Source organism: Paralichthys olivaceus, chromosome 9 (assembly GCF_024713975.1).
Source record: "Paralichthys olivaceus isolate ysfri-2021 chromosome 9, ASM2471397v2, whole genome shotgun sequence".
NCBI lineage: Eukaryota > Metazoa > Chordata > Actinopteri > Pleuronectiformes > Paralichthyidae > Paralichthys > Paralichthys olivaceus.
Window position 1 is genome coordinate 6,055,363 of NC_091101.1, and position 21,692 is coordinate 6,077,054.

General features: G+C 41.4%; 1 protein-coding gene and 1 long non-coding RNA gene across 2 annotated transcripts; both read right to left on the bottom strand.

The window, feature by feature from the left end:
* Positions 1–6,356: 6,356 nt before the first annotated feature.
* On the bottom strand, positions 6,357–7,623 carry LOC138411494 (uncharacterized). Its single transcript, XR_011244127.1, has 2 exons — positions 7,082–7,623; positions 6,357–6,763 (listed from the first exon to the last, which is right to left on the bottom strand). It is a non-coding gene; the product is annotated as an uncharacterized lncRNA (long non-coding RNA).
* Positions 7,624–12,995: 5,372 nt separating this feature from the next.
* On the bottom strand, positions 12,996–14,282 carry LOC138411517 (uncharacterized). The gene is made up of 4 exons (XM_069532077.1): positions 14,036–14,282; positions 13,412–13,949; positions 13,148–13,299; positions 12,996–13,058 (listed from the first exon to the last, which is right to left on the bottom strand). The coding sequence occupies exons 2-4, from the start codon at positions 13,938–13,940 to the stop codon at positions 12,996–12,998; spliced, it is 744 nt and encodes a 247-aa protein (XP_069388178.1). The 5' UTR covers positions 13,941–13,949; positions 14,036–14,282.
* Positions 14,283–21,692: the final 7,410 nt, after the last annotated feature.

The window sequence follows — 21,692 nt, forward strand, 5'->3', positions numbered from 1 at the left end:
TTGTGTGAAGAAATATTAATCTTAAAAGACAATCTGACCGAATTGAAACATAATGCTGTCAAATGTAAGAACAATATCTTTTTAAAAATAGTAAGCTGATTAAGCAAAAGATAATGGTGTCAAGAATAAGCAAAGCTGTTTAAAAGTAAAATAGACATGCCTGGACATGTCTGGGTAAAACTAGGGTAAGATCCCAACATGCCCAGTGGAAATTTCCAGAGCTAGAAAATTGACCAATGAAATGTTGACAGGTGTGGCCTTGAAATAATGATAACCAATGAAATGTCGACAGGTGTGGTCACTAAAGGGTTTATAAGAAAACACCACACTACTGTTAGGCAGAGTCCTTCTCTGGTGAAGCTCCGGCTCGCTACTGAATGCTCTCTGGTTTTTTGTCGACAATAAACTCTGCTGCTTTTAAGTTGACCTCTCCTGCTTTTTATTTGACTAAATTTTTGGACTTTTGGACCACGAGTGAAACTTAGTTTTCACCACAACAGTAGTCATGTGCTCAGCTCGTCAGCCACCCACTAATCACAGCTCACTCTCTCACCAAAGCGGTCCCTTTGAATACGACCTCACCCTCACTGATCCCTGCTCAGCTACACTGCCAGCCACGCCTGTTGATAGCAACTTGCCTCCACCACCCCAGCCTCCACCTTTTAGCACCGAGTCCAAACACGGTCACGATAAACGATATTCATCTCAAACAAATGTACATTGCCTGCTACGCCCAACAGGGGGTTCTGCACGTTTCCTGTTTTATCTTAGCACGCTGCTCGGCTAATCCAGGGAAAATCCAAAGAATGTAGTCTTCAGCGCCAATCATAGCTGTATCCCCATTTGCGACATAGTGTTCCTGAATGAAATATAGTATATGCAGATACAGTGTTTGAATGCGTACATACATAGCAGGGGTCGCGTTAACCGAATAATTTCCGTCATTGACTGTTTTTTTAAAACGGTGACGGAAAAATCTGAGGGCCATCCGTCATTTTGACAGATTGCAGGTTCTTTGGTGTCACACTGACACATGTAGAAGCGTAGACATTTTCATCTTTACGCACAGACTACGTTGCAGAGGTGACCAAATCAATCAAAAAAAGATTCCCATCGGAGCATCTGAGCATCATCTCTGACCTGGACACTCAATGCATCTCGCTATCCGGGTGGTGCTGACAGCGCGTTAAAGAGCTATGGTCAGGAGGCTTTGGAGTGCATCTGAGACCGGTGCAGCTGATCCACTGGTGCAGAAGGAGCGCATGCTACGGGATTTCCTACCGACTTCTGATCACTTCACTTGAAGAAATGTTCCCTGATTTCAAAACTTTGACGGAAGTGGCGCTTGTAATTCCAGTTTCCAGTGTGGCAGCAGAGCGCGGATTCGGTCTCCGGAACAACATCAAAACAGCCAGGAGAAGTCGTCTGTCCGAGGACTTTTTCCTCAGACAGACAAAAGTCCATGACAATAGCCTCTGCAGCAGTCCCACTTGAGACATTTGATTACGCGCAAGCGGGCATGTGATTCAGGTCCATGCAGACCAGGAGGAAGGTGTGAGACGTTTAGGCCACAGGTGAACTGTGGGGCCACACAGTCAGTTGTTTTTGTTACTGCGGAGAACAAATTACATATTCTTCTGCTTGATGTGTGTATCCACGGTGTGGATTATTTGTTCAGCTTGTCTGGACTGCATATTAATTAAAAATGAATTAAAATTAAATGCTATTGAATATGTCATTATTATCATTTAAAAAATTAAAGTGACTGGTAAAAATAGATTATGACAGGATTTTTATGACCCTGTCAGACACAATGACAGACAACGAAAATGTCTAGCGCAACCTCTAATGCATAGAGAGAGAGGAACAAAGAAGACGGTTCTTCACTGAAACATTTTATTACACAACCGAAAAAGGTTTATACACTGTAAACATCCATATGCACAGTCAAATGCATACACTGTACTTTAAGACTTTTAATTGGATTTAATTTTCATCTACCTGTACAGTGTGACTTGAGTTTGGTTTCACATAGTCTTATACTATACATGTTGCTTTGTTGGTTTTGGCTCAATTTGTATTCTACGAAGAAAAGCTAAGAGAGAAAAGTTCAAGAGTGGCAGACAAAGGCAAATGCATTCAGACAAACAATTATTTTGTAGCAGGCACACACAATCTAATAAGAACTGTTTATGAAACTGTCTCATTTTAATACTGCTGACTCTTTATGACCTACGACAGTAAATTAGACAATCAGGGAGAAAATTGACTTTTTCTATAAACTATTCTCAATGTCTGTGGTGGTGGTTAGATTATCAGCGAGGTCAGAGCAACGACTTATGGCGGTCAGGCTTTAAAGGGAAGTCAGCCAAGCTAAAGGCTAGGCTAAAGGCTAACCCATACAGAACATGAATTTAAACTTTCACTAAAGCTTCCCTTTCACTGCAGAGGTGCTCAGATTAGACTAAAGGTGTTAATTGTATCACCTCCCAGCCCCACACCACACTGCCTCATGTCATATCATGGAACATAAGAATATGTATAATGTCACTGTAAGAATTTAAAGCAACAGTAACATTTACTGAGCAACAGCACCCTCTGCAGCCACATATGGTGATGAATTCTGTTGGGCTAAGTGTTCTAGCAATTATGTAAGTGGTTTTCATTTAAAGAAAACAAGTAGTACCACTCACTGCTTCCTGAACTGGAAGCACTGCTGTGGTAACACATATACCAAACACTGATTGAAATTCTTCTTATTTTAATACATTTAATATCAGAGATGAACATTGGGTTTCAATAACGTCTTAGTCTGAAGGCCTAGCATTACTATTGAAATGGCTGAGACTGATTCTGGTTGATACCTGTGATTATCAGTCACTTCTCACAGGTGATTGTACCTGCCATCCAAAGTTACATAGTGCAAGTCAGTGTACCATTTGAAATTTGAAGCTACTATTATAAGGTGAAAAGTTGGATAGTGTTAATCAAATAAAAATAACACAAGCAAAGACTATATGACGTGTTGCTAGTAATGTGATGAATAGTAAGAAAACAGAAGGGGAGGTGAAAGTCTGAGGATCCTGTAGTCTCAGGACATTCCTCAGGACAAGACGCTGCGGCTGAGAGAGTGCATATAATGACTGCGGGCACTGAAAACACTGTGTTAGCAGAACTAAAAACTTACTGCAAATCCCAAAGGAAGGCACTTTAGTAGGGGTAACGATTTATCTATTACATAGATGTATCGATTTATATTCCTAAGATCCAACTACATCGATCTGTGCTCGGCAAGTTGGCCTTCCGGACGACATATATCGATCTAACATCGTTTTAAAAAGCAATCAATCGATTGTGTCGATACTAGGAAATAACGCATTGGATTTAAGCACGTCAGACTTTATTTGGATGTGGTTTTTTTTAGCACTTTTAATGATAAAGGTGTTAAACATTACTCGATTCAGTCTGCCTGTCTGTGACCTCATCGCTACGTGCCGGCAGCAGCACAAATATCAAAACATAGCGTGATGGCGGGTGGCAGAGGAGACGCCGGCGAGCGAGAAATTATCAAGCCACCATTGCGGTCCAGTGTGTGGAAACACTTTGGCTTTTGCAAAGATGGAGATGTTCTAAATGGGTCATTCTCATGAAATCTTGGTTTCAAAGATTGGAGACATGGAATTTTAATTAAAAAAAAAAAATGGATCAACAAATTTCCTTTTTAGCCATTAATAACAAAGTCTTGAGTGGTTATGATTGTTATTTAAAAAATATTTACTGACAATTTAACACCTTTTTGAACATATTTTCCAAAACATGTCCTTAAAGATCTCATTACCGCAATGGTCTGAAAACATCAAGACCATTCGGAAAGCCAAACAATTTTCAAATTTTTAAAAATGGATTATTAATAGTCATGCATAATAACTTGAAACTCTGCAATAACAAATATTTTTTAATTCACATTTTTTCTTTATTTTCCTTTTTTTTCTCATTACCGCAATGCCTTCTGCAATCTACAACCTAATAGTTGTGATAATTAATTGAAACGTAACATATTTTCAAAAATATTTGGTAAACTTTAAAGCACTTGATGTACATATTCTGCACATGCATTTTAAAACAAACTACAATTTTTCTATCTATTAAATTAACCTTAAATGAACACCTGTTTCGGTAATGATACATAAGTTTCAGAAATGACAATGCATGTTTCGGTAATGATAATAACTATTAAGAAGTACAGTGTTAATGAAGAAATTCATACACATGTAAACAGAACCAAAACAACATGTATAAAAAAACAACAACAACAACACAGGGCTAAATAGAGCAACATTTCATTTCATTTTAACATTTTTTACAAAACACAGTCAAAATATTAGGAGGAAAACAAACAAACATGACTTTTGTATGCCAATGCTTCCTACTGCTACTCTATTTCTGCTTTGTGAATTTTGCCCAGATTTCCGGCAACACACAGAAGTGCCGAGCTGATGATGTTGCAGGTTGTGGCTCTGGGATGATGGCCTTAATGTCCTCGAAGTAGTACCGCACCTTTTCTCCCTCAAAGCGGATTGATGGAATGAAAAATTTGTTTGGCCCTGCACAGCTCATGGTGTCTACTTCATATTGACCAGCGGCAATCTAGGAGCATAGTAAAACAGGATAACTGAATAGGATTTAGGATTTATTATCAACAACATGACATGTCTATACTGCCAAAAAAATCTACATACCTGTGTAATGATGCCAGGGAACAGTTCACCATCATACTGAACAAGAACCCACTTTCCCACTTCCAAAAGTGGATTAGCATCCTCCTTTTCTGATTCCACATCTCTGAAGTCAAATGCTTTTGGGCTGAAGCATCCACAGGGAAAGCCACAAAAGCAGGACACTTCTTGGGTGTGGATAAAGCCTGGTTTTGTCGATATCATCTTAAGGAGAAAATAAAATAAATTTTAGTTGAATTTAAACTCGTCAAATACCATCATCCATTTAATACTTAAAAATGATGCTCAAAGCTAAATATGATGCAACATCTAATGCACCTATATGATGACGGAGAGAATCCATACTAGTATTTAAGCGCTGTTTTGTATCTTAACACTCGCACCACATGCTGATATAATTTCCTCTGATGCAGTTATCCAATATCTTTTAGTGTTTAACTATAATTCTTTAGGGATCGTAGGATATTTCCTCCAGGAGAACATTTCCTGGATGTTACTAATAAGAGAGAATCTTAGATAAGTTGCGATATTGAGATGTGGGCCCATCAGAGATGAAGTGGATGTTCCTGGCATTTGGATGCTCCTCTCGTATGCCCCTCAGTACTGGGTCAAGGTGAGCCCATGTGGCTGTGGCATCGTGCTGCATGCATGCTGAGAGGGATGAGAATGACTCCACCTTGCCCCCACTAAGATAGAGAACTCCTGTGTGGAGCGTGACCTGCTGATTTCCACTTCCAAAGTGAGTTTCTTTTATTTCCCTGGTGTATTTGCAGGCATAGTTCTCACTGTAGTCTATGTGAATGACTACGTCATTCTGGGTCAGGGTCTCTCTCAAGCTCCTCAGCCTTTCAAACTGGTGCTTAATGTTAAATATATGTCTGGAGAAGTTTGGGAGGTGGTCTTGAGTGAGCTCCACCAGCTTCTCAATTGAGGTGTGCCTCTTATCAAGAAGCACATTCCTTACTTCCTTCTCCTCAGTGGACCCATCTTTGCATCTCTTTATCAATGGCACAGATTTGGTAACCCACTCATCCCACGCAATGATGTTTCCTTTTATTGAAGGATCCAGTGTTGTAGGAAATGTCTTGTCTTTGCATTTGTTGCATGTCCTGTACATGCAGGACAAGTTATCCACACTACAGACACTGGCCAGGACGAGGTCCCTTGGGGATGATGTGTCAATCACGCCAAGCTGATGCAGCTTCTTTGTTTTCAGGCCAAAGTTTTCGTGTGTTTTGCAAGCACATGTTTCTCGATCAGACACTCTTCTCTGGCCAATCCAAAAAGGCTTGAGTTTGAAGAACTGAGCCTTGGAAATGCTGTGCCTTGGATTTTCAGACAAAAATCTTTTATGAAGATTGGCCATTGTATCTGTTAGGACTCTCTTCCGGAATATCTGTCCCTTTTTCCGAATTTCTCCTGATTTTCCATTTATAACAGTGGATACATCATCTTGATGAAGGAAGCGGCTTATAAGAGTGCTCATAAGTCTCCTCTGGCTGTTACTGAGAATGTTATATGTTCGCTTATGACCCCACTTTGTTTTTTTATTCTGAGCCTCTCTGCCTCCAATGTTGATGGTGACCTGCTTCCTCTTTGCTGACATCTCCAGTCTTTTGAGTCTTTTCTTGAGTTTGTCCATCTCTTTTGTCCTTTCCACAAGCTTCTCTTCTGTGGAGCACAATTTTGACTTTAATTTTTGCATTGTTTTCTTTCTTCTTTTCTTTGTCTTTTCTTCTTTTTCTTTTGTCTCGTTTTTCTTCAATTCCTTTGGGGTATATGTTGTTGGAGATGAGGTTTGGAAATCCACATGCTGAAGCTGGTCTTCTGAAACATTTTGAATCATTTCATTTGCCTCCTCATCCTCGTCACTCACTGGGGTTGTATCCAATATAGCTTTTAGTTGTCTCTTCTTTGTGTAGTATCTTTTTGAGTTTTTCCGCCACTGCTTTTTCTTTTTCTCATGTTGTTTTTTTGTCAAATCCTTAGTTTTTGTAATCTGGCCATTTTGCTTTCGTTTTTGATATCTGGAAGTTGAAAGGAAGCATGGCATGAAATCAGTGTCTCAAAACAAAGGATACATCTTTGAGTATGTCAAACCTACAGGATAGAACAGGCAGACTACACTGTGTGTGTGTGTGTGGGGGGTGTGTGTGTGTGTGTGTGTGTGGGATGTGTGTGTGTGTGAGAGATGAGGGCGCGATATGAGGGCGCGAGCTATAGACCAGTGATTCTCAACCTATTTCATATCAAGGACCCCTGGTGGTCCCCAGACCCTATAATTGAGAAACACAGTTATTGACTATATGCCAATTACTTTTTAGGTAACCTCTCCAATCCCTAACCTCTCTCTTTCCTTCCTTCTGTACTCTTCCAGCATTACTGGGTTGTTATAAATTTTTTCCCTGTGCTTGGCCAGCCGAGCCCCTGCTAACGCTTTCTTTTTTTCATTTGCTGACAGTCTGCAATTGAATAGGACAGGACAAACAACATGTCAATAGTAGCACACTTATAAGACAGTCATAATACACTTAGAACATAACTGTAACATGATACTAACACAGTTACAACAGTGTAATAACATGGCAAATAGTAACAAATAATTTAAATTAACAATTCATAATATGGATTTAAAAATATAGTACATAATACATTCTATATTATAAAATTCTCATTGCCGAAACAGAAGTTCTCTCTACCGCAACTGGCCTGAAATTGTTGCGGTAAGAGAGAATTGTGTTGCGGAGGATGAGGAACATTAGCATGTTTTGCTAGCAACAGAGAGGCCATGATGACTAAGCTAATTTTTACTCCATGTACATAAATAGACATTAATAATGTCTATTTTTCTTTTTAAAAAATTATCAAACGTTTTTCTAATTGTGGAAAACTAGCTGTATCGGTAATGATAATCAATACTGTCGTGTATGCAGTCTGACAGGATAAAGTTTAACTTTTAACATGAAAGGAAAAGGAGATCTTCTTACCTGAAAGCACTGGCACTGGTGTTGCATCATACAAAATAAAACTTTATTGAAAATGATCTTTCCATGTCTAACACGTAATTCCAATATGTTGTGGAGGATGAGAACTTGAGTCATGGACGCTTCATTTTTCCTCTGTTTTTTCATTATTATTAAACATATAAATTTAATTAATCATTTTTCAGTCACTTCAAAACATCCATGAGAGCATCCATTATTTTTTTCTAGGATATATTTGTTTTAATCTGTTAAAATAACATGACATACATTCAGACAAATCTGGACGCATTGCGGTAATGAGAAAGTTGTCATAAAATGCAATAAAATGTAAATAAAGTTAATTTCTATATTGAAATTACTCTTTGGTCCATATAGAGAAAATTATTAGCTTTATTATTATGTTTTGAAATTTTACTAAAATGCATGTTTTATGACTAAAATCATGACTGCCATGGTGTACTAATGATTTCATGAGAATGACCCAAATAAGTCGCTCGCTGTTTGTAGGATATGTAAAGGTCAAGTACCACAGCAACACGTCTAGCGCCATGGGATTTCATCACAAAACACCTACGGTCCAGTCAGCTTATATAAACATGAACATATAAACATGTTTATATCCATAATTTATACCTGATTCCCTTACAAGAAACAACAGGAATCTAGGAAACTTCACCTGCACTGTCCAGTATCTAGGTATTTATTTCAGTCACACTGGTTGAATTTCTGGCAAAAAGTTACTGAGTCTATTTCAAGTCACTGAATCGTTTCGAATCGTATCGTTCTAAATGAACCAATATCGTCCTTGAATCATATTGGCAACCACGAATTGTGATACGAATCAAATCGTTTTTTAAAACGAATCGTTACACCCCTACACTTTAGCTTTCAAAATCAAGTATATTTGTATTCAACTCCACAACTGCTGGGAAAGTCCTTGTGTGAAAATTGTTTTAAGATCCCAATGAATCAGAGAACCATCACAGTGGTTATTTATTTATTTACATTGAGGGAGCACTAAGCCATCGTTGAACTTTAATTGGCCATGATAGATTCCATCAGCGAGGACAGGGAAAATAAAACATGGGGAAAACACATTGATCGCAATAATAGTGTCACACCGCGGTGAGGTTTGTCTCGTTCTGGGTTTCTGTCTCGTGACTTCCTGTTTTATTTTGAAAATGAACTCTCCTCTCGTTTCAGGTCACTCGCCCTTCCTCATGTGTCACCGCTCTGATTGTCTGATCGTGTCCACCTGTAGCTCATTACCTTCATGTGTTATATAGTCTGCGTCTCTTTGTCTTGTGCCTGAGTGTATCATTTCTGCCATCCACCCCAGCCAGTCGCCACAGTCCATGTTGTGTCTCAGCTTTGCTTGTTTCTTTACCTCCAGTGGAGTGGTCTTGTGTTTGTATTCTTTCATAGTTTAGTGTCGTGCTCAGTTTTAGTTTCATAGTTGTTTTCATTGCCTCTGTAGGAGTGAATTTTTTTCTAGATAAGAATTTCATAGTGAGTAGCAGAGCCTCCGATTTTTAGGAGTGTGTTTTCATTTTTTGAACCAAGTTTGGTTTTCCTCCTTAGGGAGTGTTTTGAGTTAGTAGTTCTTAGCCCTTTTGTTTTCCTCCTTGTGGAGTGATTTTCTGTTCATACATTTCTCTTTGGTTTTATTTTTTGTGTTTTTTTCCCTCCTTCACGGAGTGGGTTTGGGTTTATTGGAAGAATTATCGTCCTGTTTATTTTGTTGATAATTCTTCATAGATGGGATAGCTAATTTTTCATAGCCTGTGATTTTGGTCACTCTGTCTGAGAGGTTGAAGAGGGTTCACAATAAAGCCTGATTTAACAGTCATTCCTCTGCATCTGAGTCCTTTGTCTAGTCCAGGCCTGACAAATAGCCAAGCTTCCATTGCCTGCTGCTCTTGATTTGTCTGAGGTTAGTGAGAGTCTGTGTGAAAGGTAATAATGTGAAACCATGATCCTGTTGTCATTCAATGATATCCGCAGAGATGACATTGCTGAATTAATTGCAAATCAAAGAAAAGTGTAGTAACAGGTGAAGCCACACATTTGAAAACATACAGAACAGCTTCCTGTAGTACAAAGATGACGTCCCAAAGCAAACTGCATTTTTTAATTAAATTTGGACTTCGTAGCCTTGATGCTGCAGGTCCTTCTTTAATCATAACAGTAGTTAGTTATACTATAGCAGATGGCTGTTTGCCAATGCTATGAGGGCACTGATGTTGTTGCAATGTTAAATGTCTAAAACACATAAAAGTTTAACTTAATATGTTGCCTGAATATGTTGCATCTTTGCATCTTCTCAGCGACTCTCAGCAATAATACGAGCACAGACAGCATTATCAAACAAAACTAATCCTTGTTTTGGTCACTTGGGAGGAGAACTTCATAACAGGTTAACATGCTCCCAAAGCTTAAGGGAACTTTCATTATTTTGTGTGGGTTTGTTAGGAGAGTCACCTTGTACATTGCACATCAATTTCTATAAAAATTACTGACATGAGAAGCTGTAAATTAAGAGCTTGAAAACTAAAACTAGGGCAATATCTTAGTTTGAATTGTCATTTACTGAAACCACTTATTTACAGCGTGATATGTCTATATCAGCTTTGCTCTATACAAATAGAACTGACATTAAAAAAGCCAGACATCTTGCAGCTCTGAAATCCTGAAATGTGATATTTTAGATCGAGTAGCACAGATATGTGCCGTGTTTCCAAAGGTTACACATGAAATGCAACCTTCACCTTGTCTGTGGGTAGCCAAGTCAAATGAAGAAAAGAAGCTTTCAATATTACAGAAATTAGAAAGTCTGGAAACTTTGGAAGTTTGGCGCTTACTTACATGTTGAAACAAGAAATTGGTTCCTCCGTTTCTGAGTAACGCATGAAAGAAAAGAAGCTGCGTGCAGCGTCACATGTCTTCTGATTGTTTCTTCTCCAACAAATCGATTTTTAGCTTTGAACCTCTAAAATGGTTTCTTGTCAATGATTGTCTTAACAATCCAACATTTTGACAATAAGTTGAAAGCTGATTTCTGTATGACAATTTTCCGTCTTTCCTCTTAGATGTACCTGCTTTCTCTATTTATAAACGTGTATATAACGTAGTTCAAACTAGCTCCACATGCAGCAACACAAACTCTGATGCTTAAGTAACTTTAGTAGCTGTCAGAGGGACCAATCTAGCACTTTCACTTTAATACTTTAATTTGAATGTCGGGACTTACGAACCCTCGGATGACTCCACAGAAGAAGTATGGAGGCATTTTGTGCCACTAATGAAACATATCATTGATTCTCAGAGACAGTTTTATTATAAATCTACATGATCTACATATGATTTTACCAAAGGTCTGAGTCTGTTTCTGAATAAACACAAAGATGGCAGCCAACTGGGAAACATAATATATGCAGCAACCAGTGTATTGATATATTTAAAATATGTGAATAATATATACTATATGGATAATATATTTATGATCCAAGTGGTTAGAAGAGGCATTATTTTTTATGTCAACGTTTTTCTCAACTGCATGTGATGATATCAGCTAACTTAAATCAGACCTTTTTTTTCTCGGCAGGTTGCTTTTTGCAGATCAACTTAAAGTTTTTGAGAGAAAACCTATGTACAATATGCTCACTTTCAGCAATGCTAAGGGCTCCATGACCTCATGAATGATTCTTGTCCCTGTTGGTCAAGACAAATGGCTTTAAAGAAAAACAGACTTTTACAAAGACACAGAATGAGGCAACAGGCAGAGCCGACCGGAAAAAATAAAGAACTGAAATTAAGTTAATTCCCTGCTGAGTTATGTTCGTCATCCTCATTTCAGTTGGTCATTATCTTTTTCTATTCCTGTTTCATCTCTGTGCCAATGTGTAGCCAATTCCACATGGGCGTAAATATACATTTCAAAGCCCATTAGTAAGTGGTTTCAAATTAAATAGGTTATTACACCACATGTTGAGAGGATGCAAGCAATTACTGCACTGCATGGGATGAATTCCTGCAAGAGAGAGGACTCATTAATTAAATATTTAATGTCAAACTCTATATGTTGTCGTCACCTGCCTACATGAAATTAATTCCCAGCTGCATGTGATTTATTCAAAATGTTAAACGTAAAGTGAAAGGGCACAAACTTTCTCAGCTTCAGCCTCTAAAACACCATTAAGGGTTAAATCTGCCCCAGAGTCTGTTCAACGCCATGTTTTTATGCAACAGCTAGAAACATTGAGGCACAATCTGCCCTCTGAGCAAACCTGCCTAGATGGAGGCAGATAGAAGCTGGTGTCCAGTGGAGGACTTATACAAAGGATTGTGTCTGCACAGCTGGAAAGGTCCTGCAGAGAGACTAAAACTGTTTTGATTGTGCTGAGGTGGACAGTGGCTCCAGGCAGCACACACCTGGCATGTTGAGAAAAGATAGCTTAGAGTCTGGTGTGGGGCCGATGGAGTATTAGCCCGCAGATGCTTTCATGACTGGAGGGGAGAGCTACAGGAGGTGAGAATTCTGTGAATGAACCTTAAAACTGCAAGTTGCCCTTTTACATTTTTTTCAGACAATATACTGTTCTGATGGAAAGATTCTGCAATAAATATGGTCCTTTTAGGAGACACGGCAGGTGGTTACCAACATCCCCTGGCACGCAAATGAGCCACGCCAAGCCGATCGGATGTAAACACTGGTGCAACTTTGTAAACAAACTCACTCACTCACTCAAACTGGCAATTTGTATCAGCAGAAAACACAGGGTGGAGAACAGCGAAGGGCAGGAGGCAGTGTGGGTGACAAACCTCAGAGCAAGACTCCGACTCCAGTTCAATTTTTATTGGTGTTTTAAAAACATTGTCTGCACTGTAATGATGATCAGCTGTCTTTTCCACACTTTTTAACTGATTGGTGTATTTTTTTATTGATTCTACTTACATGAGCACTTCATTTTAATATATCATTTTAAAATATGTAAAATACTCTCTCTCTCTCTCAGCATGCATCCATCCATGTCATGGGAGTTGTGAGTATGAGTAATGTCAATATCTGATATAAATAAAGCAAGATACTATTTGCCTGATGATTATTTGATATTCAATAACTGCAAATATAGCCCTTTCACCTACACACTTGCTGGAGCCTTTACGTGCATAAGCATGATGATTATGATTATGATGATGATGACAAAGCATTAAAACACATGCAACATGTGAAATGAGCAGTCTGACAAGAATGTAAAGTTCAAAAAAGAGGTTTTTATTGTTTGTTTTTTTTCTCCTCCTCCTTGTCCTCCTCCTCCTCCTCCTCGTCCTGGACGTCCTGAAGAAAAAGTAAAGATAGTGTGATTCCTAAAATACAGGACATGACCCAAACACACACAAAGGAAAAAAGGAGAAACATTAAGATACCTCCTTTTCTCTGGCCCGATGCCGTGCCAACCAGAGGTCCAAGCTGATGCCGTCCCGCAAAGCACAGTACCAGACCTTGCCAGTCTTTAAATTAAGTTGGCTGTGGCCAAACTCTTTGCAAGAAGGCTGGCCACAGCTCTGGCAGGTCCGTACTTTGCGTGGCGGCTTTTATGTTTCCTCAGCAACAGGACAGACAGAGGAGGGAGGGAGGGAGGGAGGCCGATGACGATGATGACGACGTTACTCACTCACTCACTCACTCACCTGGAATGAAGCGGCACAGGTGGAGGTGGAATGACTCCAGGGAAGTGGAGCCTCGGGCACAACGGAAGACGGGGAGCTTGAACCCCCCCCTGGTCACCTCCCCAGTCTTGGCGTAGAGCTCCACTCCTGGCGGGTCCTGGATGCAGCAGAGATGACGACGCTGCGTGCTCCAAACCTCTACCATCCTGGCAGAGTCAATGAGCGGGACGCCCATGCTGTCCGTCGCCAAGACGTCCAGCACCTCCTGGTTGAGCCACCCTGTCTCCTCCTCCCCCCTGGTGCGGCGCCTGCAGTGGCGGGCCAGCTCCCTGGAGGTGGGCTCCGCATGGGCGTCCGGCCCCCCCTCGGACTGCTTGGCCTCTTGCAGTCGCGCCACGTCGCCACTGTCCCACTCAAAGAAGGCAAACGACAGCCGTGACATGAAGAGGCCATATAGCTGGTGGCTATCTGTGGTGACGGCTCTGGCAAAGCGCCGCATCAGGTGCCAGACGTCCAGCCTCACCACCAGCTGCTCCCACTCGCCAAACATGGCTGCCACCTAACAAAACCAGCAGAAGGAGACATTTGTTTCAGTTGTTGTTGTAGTAGTAGTAGTGGTAGTAATAGTACTGTTTGTTTCTTTACCTTGCAGCGTCTGGCGGTGGCACATCAGTCCCGGTCCACATACAAGACCCGAGGAGGGGCTTTTCCAGCATCCCTGTAACACAGCACCAGCCCGGCCGCCATGGGCAACAGTCCGTCCCCCTCAGAGTCAGTGAGGACGGACATGAGCACCTGCCCTTGCTCGTTGCCCACGTTGGTGACCCAGGCGGCCGTGTCAGCGGCGTCCCCCCGCAAGCTTCCTTGTCATCTGAAAATGAGAAAGTCAATAAATGACATACACTATACACTTTCATTATTTGATGCATTTCCTTGGGTTTGTTAGCAATCTTTCACAGCTGATTAAAGCTTGCCTTCTTGGTGGAGTCCATCTTTAATATGTCCCCAAAGATGGACTTGACCCTGGCTTTATTCTCATCTATTCTCATCAGCGGGGCACAGACACCCGCTGTGGAGCCACGCCCGCCTCTTGTCGCAAGACAACCTGCAGGGCACAAGGTGACTGCTGTCAGCTGAGGGCTAGCCAAACAACGAATGACACACACACGCACGCTTCGATATGGCTGCCTACTTGTACGTGAGAACAGCTGGAAACAGCTCCTGGTGCGCCAGGTCCAGCTGTCCCAAGATGCCTTGGGCCCACGCAGCATACTTGTGCTTACAGGCGCCGCCTCACTCCAGGTACTCCGTGCCCATGAAGTACCAGGAGTCGAGGTCGAACACGCGACGGACGGTCCTGTACAGGCCAGCGCTGGTCAGTTGGCGCCAACAGTGAGGACACGCCAGCTTGTAGGCCTACATCCTGTAGGGCGCCCACAGGAAGAACCGGCACTGGAAGAAAGCGTGGGCAGAGGGTGGCTGCGTGTATAGGGGCCTGGGTCCCGGGAGTTGCCACCAGAGGCGCAGCTCAGTGGTCAGGAGGGGCTGCTTGCCCGTGACCCTGAGGAACAGAGCCTGGCCCACCCACTCCTGCTGCTCCTCCGGCAACGTCTGCCTCCAGCCCTTGGGCAGCCGCTGCAACCACAATCACATCACATATCCAGATTCAACTCACGCAGACAATATGGAGAACTACACACAAGTGTGCGCACATGTCAACACTTTTACCTGCGCGTCGGTGGACAGTGGTGGTGGGGGCTGGCCCGCTCCAACGCCCGCAGGTCCGTCCCCTGGCACGCAAATGAGCCACGCGGAGCCAACCGGATGTAAACACTTGCGATCTGTGTGAGGCTGTCTATCTGTCGCGTTTTTACAGAGTGCGAGAGACTTTGCAACAACCACGGTTTTAGCCTTTTTAACATAATTTTTACTGAGAAGGTTTTTATCATGGGAGCTGGCCACAACAAATTTAATAAAGAGAAGTGGCAGCTCCTAAACTACCTCTCAGGTGAAGCCAAACTGGCAATTTATATCAGCAGAAAATACAGGGTGGAAAACAGGGGAGGGCAGGAAGCAAAGGCAGTGTGGGTGACAAACCTCGGAGCAAGACTCAGACTCGAGTTCAACTTTTATAAACATATCTCTGATCTCGAGTCTTTGAAAAAATGCTGGTGTTTTAAAAACATTGTCTGCACCGCAAATGATGATGAGCTGTCTTTTCCACACTTTTTAACTGATTGATGTATTTTTATTTATTCTACTTACATGAGCACTTCATTTTAAAAACTTGTACAAATGAAAATATGTAAAAATCTCTTTCTCTCTCTCTCAGCATCCATACGTCCATGTGATGGGAGTTGTATGAGTAATGTCAATATCTGATATAAATAAAGCAAGATACTATTTGCCTGATGATTATCTGATATTCAATTACTGCAAATATATCCCTTTCACCTACATCTCACGCACTTGCTGGAGCCTTTACATGCATAAGGTGATGATGACAGAGCGTTAAAACACGTGCGACATGTGAAATGAGCAGTAAACTGCAAAAAAGAGGTTTTTATTGTTTAGGATGGTGCCCCAAAAAAAAGGCGCTTAATAAGGTTCAGCACTACTCTTCGTCCTTTTTCTTGTCTTTGGCCCGATGACGTGCAAGCCAGAGGTCCAAGCTGATGCCGTCCCGCAAAGCACAGTACTACAACTTGCCCAACTTTAAATTAAGTTGGCTATGGCCAAAGTGTTTGCCGTAAGGCTGGCCGCAGCTCTGGCAGGTCCGTACTTTGCGCAGCCTCTTGTCCTCAGCCTGTCCCTCTGACTGCTTTTTCTTCATCGTCCACAGGGTGGTCCTTGGGATGGGCTGCCCTGCAGCCTTCTCCTGTAACCACTCCTGTGGAGTCTTTCCCATCCTGTACCTCTGCAGAGCAGAACACCTGCCATAGTAGGCATGGCCGGTGTCCAGGTGCCGAGGATAGCTGCAGATCTCGCAGAGATTCTGAGGCTCTGCGCTGCCTCCAGCCTCAGACAGGACCTGTCTGTCTTTCTCCTCCCTCTTCTTCCTTCTTTGGGCTGTGCAGCGACTTGGGAGCCCATGGCTCTTACGCTTACCGCCGGTGGGTGGTGAGGAAGAAGAGGGGGACTCCACAGCAGTTGATGGTCCTGCCTTTTCCATGCTGCACATGAAGGAGAAAACAAAAGCACTACTCACAAGCGGCCTGTATAGAGACAGACAAACAGAGACAGACCGACAGACATCTTACTTGATGCAGACTGTGAAGTGGACCGCTGAGCCGGAGGAGCAGCTGGAGGAGGAGCAACAAACTTGCAGCATCACGGCTCAAATGCTTATGACCACAGTCTGGACCGGAGATGAAAAGATGGAGGCATCTTGTTGAGTGTTAAGGACAGAGGATGCCACACCTTGTTATTGTGATTTGTGAATATGGGCTCTTTTTTTTTTTGTGAGAATATTCTGTGCACATGCTGAGTGCTCTGGAATGGTTAGACCTGCTGCAGTGAGTTCAGAATAATGGATCCAGCCAACTTTTAAGCACAGTGCCATTGGCTTTACACTAATCTGTGGTAAAGACTGGATGATTCACTGCAGCAGTCTTCTCTTGTTTTAACACCGTCTGCTAACAGCAGCTACAGACAGCTGCTGAGTGGGAGTCTGAGGAGCAGCAGCACACCTCTGACCCTGAGCCAGTGTTATCAAATCCAAATAATGGCTCTGACTCAAATAAGCCTCTGATTGGCTGTCTGCTCTGGTGCTCTACAGAAAGTAGCATCATTGACCTTTCTGCAAACTGTTTTGTTTGCTTCATTCTGTCCTGGTTGTTAAAATAACAGATATAAGTTGTTTTTTAATCTCATCTCTCCACAGTAACAAGGATGAGTTTTAAACACTTTTATGGTTTAAAGAGTTTAATCCACATGCAGCAGACTGCCTGGGGTTTCAGCGTGCATTTAAAGATGAGGGACCCCTCCTAGTTCAAACAGTTCTAGCCACAGGGTTCCACCTTCTCCCAATGTACAGAAATTAAGCTGATTTGAAACCATTTTAAGAGTCTGAGTCATAGCGATCGAGGGATGGAGCTGTGGCATTATACAGACTGAATAACCTCAGACTTTTTTTTTTACAAATCAGGTTTCAATTATTTTCTGCTCATAGAAATATGAAAATACAGATTATAAGCATTATTCATGTTTCTGTTCATTTCATAGAATATTCGTTATCTTGTATTTCTGTAAAATACTGTTTCTTGTTGTTACACACAACCACAGTTGATTCGTTTCTCAAGGTCTCACCATTCCTTCTTGACTTTGTTGAAGCAATTCCGACCCAATAACTTGCTTGTTATACTACTTCTAACAATAATAATAATAATAAATAATTGACAAAAAAAAGACATTAGCACAAAAGCTTTGCCTCCCTATTCTGAAGCTGCTGCCCTCTCCTCACTCCATTTCTATAAAGAACTCAATTATTTTCTCTGCATGTGGCTAGCTCACATCCACGTTGCTGCGACTCCATTTATTTTTTTCCCCCTCTGTGTCTTCTGGTCAGCTCACTGTGGGTCTCCATCATCCTCTCTTGCCATGTTGTCTCCTGCTTTAGATCCACACAATACATTCAGCGAGTGGATACAAGCTGACTGGTCAATCACTGCAGGAGTTCTCAGAAAGTTGCAGGTGATTAGTTTATTAGAATGTAGAACGACAGTAAGTCGTTCCTCATCGACACCAAATCGAAACCACAATTAATCATGCAACACAAACATGATCATGGGGGAAAGGGAAAAAAACACAAGCACATTAGTGTATATATAAGATACTATGATATATAAGAACATACTAAATCAACAGAAACCTAGAGAATGATTTGTATCTGCTGTGTAACATAAAAAACGAATTTATATATCGCCAATTTTAAAGCAGGTAAACCCCTTTTCCAGCAATGCAGTCCTAGGGCCAGTTCAGAGCCAGTGCCTAATCTGGAACCAGTTTTCGTCAAACAAACACACACAATATTTGTGTTAGTGAAGACCAAATTATGTTGTTTTCACTGAGTCTTAGTTAATAGATTTGTCTGATGACACTGTATGATTGTGGGTGTGTGTGTGTGTGTGTGTTAGTGCGAGACGTAGAGACAGAGATGAAGAGAGTGAGCGGAATCAGGAGCGTGTGAATAAAAACATGAATTTGCGCTGCTATGAATAAAGATTTTACTTATTCAGGAAAAGTATGGATCATTATGTTGGGGTCAGTGTTGATAATGTGACCATGGTTATAAACACATCAAAGTTTAAGCTGTCCCGGGTCAGAGGTCAGCTCAGTCGTGTCGGTGTGTGTCTGTGTGTCAATGTGCTCAGCCAGTCACCAGTAGATGATTTGTCCAATCGACCAACCCTAGCTTGTAGTCGGCACAAGTGTCGCTGGGAAATCAGAGACATACATGGTGACTCTTGACCTTGGAAAAGCAAACTGGTTCTTAAAAGGTTGGCAAGTTGATCCAGCATCAACTATATATCACTGCACACCACATCCATTGATTCTATGGTTTCAGACCTATTTTAAACAAGAAGCACAAGCGAATAGTTGTGGGGCTCCGATGCATTCTGTGGACATAAACGCATGGTGAAAATAATCCCTGTTGTCACTGCTCATCTTTTATTTACAAATAGAGAAGGGGGGTGTAACAGAAAGAATAGAGCCACAAACCAAATGAAAAGATGAAGTGGAGAAGTCATCTCTGGTCCGGTGTATCCGTTCTGATGTTCCAAACAGGTTAATGTTTTCTGTTGCCTGTAGCCTAATTTGCAGTCATTAGTTTCGCATGAATTAAACATCTGCACATGTCTACTACTTATTCTTGTAAATGAGAGGGCTGCATTAGCATAACAGATGGCGTGATGCTTATGGTGTGAGTACACTTAAGAGGCTGGCTCCCCGTGTCTTTATCGTTTACTGCTCTGTTCCCCTCCCTCTCTCTCTCTCTCTCTACCTACCTCACCCAAATCTCACATACTTTACACTAAAATGATTCCTCAGTCCAAACAGATGATCTCACACCTTCCAATGAACGTTCTCCTCACCCTGAAGCAAGACACGCTTCTGTGATTATTTTTTAAAGATCATGTGAAGCTAGAATTGGCTCTTGGATTAGCAGGAGGATAAAAAGCTGTCATAAAAATCATCTCACCAAATGTCTCCGCCTGATGGTTTGGACGTATCACTCATATGTATCATTTCTGTGTCACTCAAGACAGTAATCATCCAAGATGGGTCCCAATCATTATTTGCTGTGTTCCAAATCATTTCTTTCTTTGTCCTCACATAGTTTTATCTTTAAAAACTCTTACCTTGTGTGTTCTCAAATTCCTGTGAATCCACGATTGATGAGGATATATCTGATCACATTCACATATTAATTAATTGATCACCTCTGCGGTTTACCTGAGATGTTTGGGGAGAGCAATCATATTGAGATTTGGATTTCATGGATTTTTGTCCCATGTAGTTACAAATAAATCTTACAAGACACTTATTCAGATGGAGTTGAAAGGGGGCACCTGTAAAGAGCTTAGTGCCCATGTGTAACTTACTACAATACCTAGATCAGTGATAGAGATTCAGCTTTGTCTGCTCAGATTACATTACACTCAAAATGTCTATGTGATATTTCTTGATTCTCTTAGTTTTGCTGTGTTACACCTTTGGGAGAAACTGATGCAGTGATATTGGATTAAGGGTGTTTTCACACTTGGTCCCTTTCCGGCCTCCAAATGAGGTCATGACAATGAGTCAGCATCGCCTGTGCTGGTCTGAGTGCCGCTTAACTTTTGCAATGTGAACACAAAGCGCTCCAGGTTTCCTTATAGAGCTATGCCATTGTGTTTAACGAACCTGAACTGAGATGCATCGATGCAGTGACAGAACATAATCAATACAAAATTTCGCGATTTTTGCTTCAACATCAGGACAGATTCACGTTTTGGGTCCGTTCGCCTTTTACTGTGTCAGAGTCTCCTGTTTACATTTTCATTTAGCTGATGCTTTAATCCAAAGTGACTTACAATAAGTGCATCAACCATGAGGGAAGAAACCCAGAACAACAAGAAACAAGTAAGAACAATTTGCTTCAGAAAGCCAAACTACAGAGTGCAACATGTAAGTGCAATATAAGTGCAACAATATATATATGTTTTTATAAAAAAAATTGAATTAGTTATTAGACATCATCTTCATCACCAAGGTGTAATCAGCAGAGATGTGTCTTTAGTCTGCAGCAAAAGATGTGTAGACTTTCTTCTGTCCTGGTGTCAATGGGTAGCTCGTTCCACCATTTGGAAGCAGGACAGCAAGCAGTCGTGATTTTGTTGAGTGGTTAGTTTGCAGCTCGCAATCATTTTTTTCACTTGCTGTAACATTGTGAGAAGCGTTTTTCAACTTTACCACTGATTTCCCAGGACATAAATCATGGATCTTAATAAAAAGCCAGATTTAAGGAACTGATATCTATGTGTTTGCAAATTGATGCAGCTTGATTAAATTTGAGGCGACTATTGGGCGGAGGTATGAGTTCTGAATACCATTTTTGTCTTTCTTGTTATCACATTAAACACATTAAGGAGCTGTTGATGAAATAAACTGGTTTCTAATACCTGTTACTATCTGCTCTACCTCTCCTGTTATATGCAATTAATGCCTACCACTCTCTCAGGCTTAATCCATATATCAAATTGATCTGATTTGTCACGGCTTGTGTTCTCTATGTTCCCCTCCTTGTTTCTTCCCTCCCTGCATGTGTGTGTGTGAGTGTGTGTTGTGGGTGCAGTCTCCACTCCTGGCACCTGGCGCTAGTTCCACACCTGGTCACAATCCCCGCCATCTGTCCGCTCATCGCCAGATTGTTCAGTCACATCAGTGGGATACACTCTCGGCCAGCTCAACAATAAAAGACTATTTTTCATTCACAACCAATCCCTCTCTGTGTCTGCTTTTGGGTCCAGTTAAAAACAAAACCTAACATGATTTCTCTGAACTAATGTTATGTGGTTATTACGGCAAGTGGATAAACTGAGTGGTTATGCTTAAAACACCTGGTTTTGACAGACCACAGCTGTATGGGATAACCTGCAGTTTTAAATGTGCTCTATGTTGACAGCTGTGCAAGCGATGTAGGTTTTTCTTTATTTTCCTCCATCTTAAAAAGTATGTTGAAAGCATTCTTTAGTCTTTCAGCATTTGCAGGAATAAATCAATCTTCATCTGAATCAATCAATCATTTTATTTTTTGGCA

Bases quoted from the DNA above. Each gene is read 5' to 3' on its own strand.
- LOC138411517 (XM_069532077.1), bottom strand. From the start codon at position 13,940: ATGTTTGGCGAGTGGGAGCAGCTGGTGGTGAGGCTGGACGTCTGGCAC. The intron at 13,300-13,411 runs GTGAGTGAGTGA...CGCCACGCAAAG, and splicing joins CCTGTGCCGCTTCATTCCAG to TACGGACCTGCCAGAGCTGT. The intron at 13,059-13,147 runs GTATCTTAATGT...CTTTTTCTTCAG, and splicing joins ATCGGGCCAGAGAAAAGGAG to GACGTCCAGGACGAGGAGGA.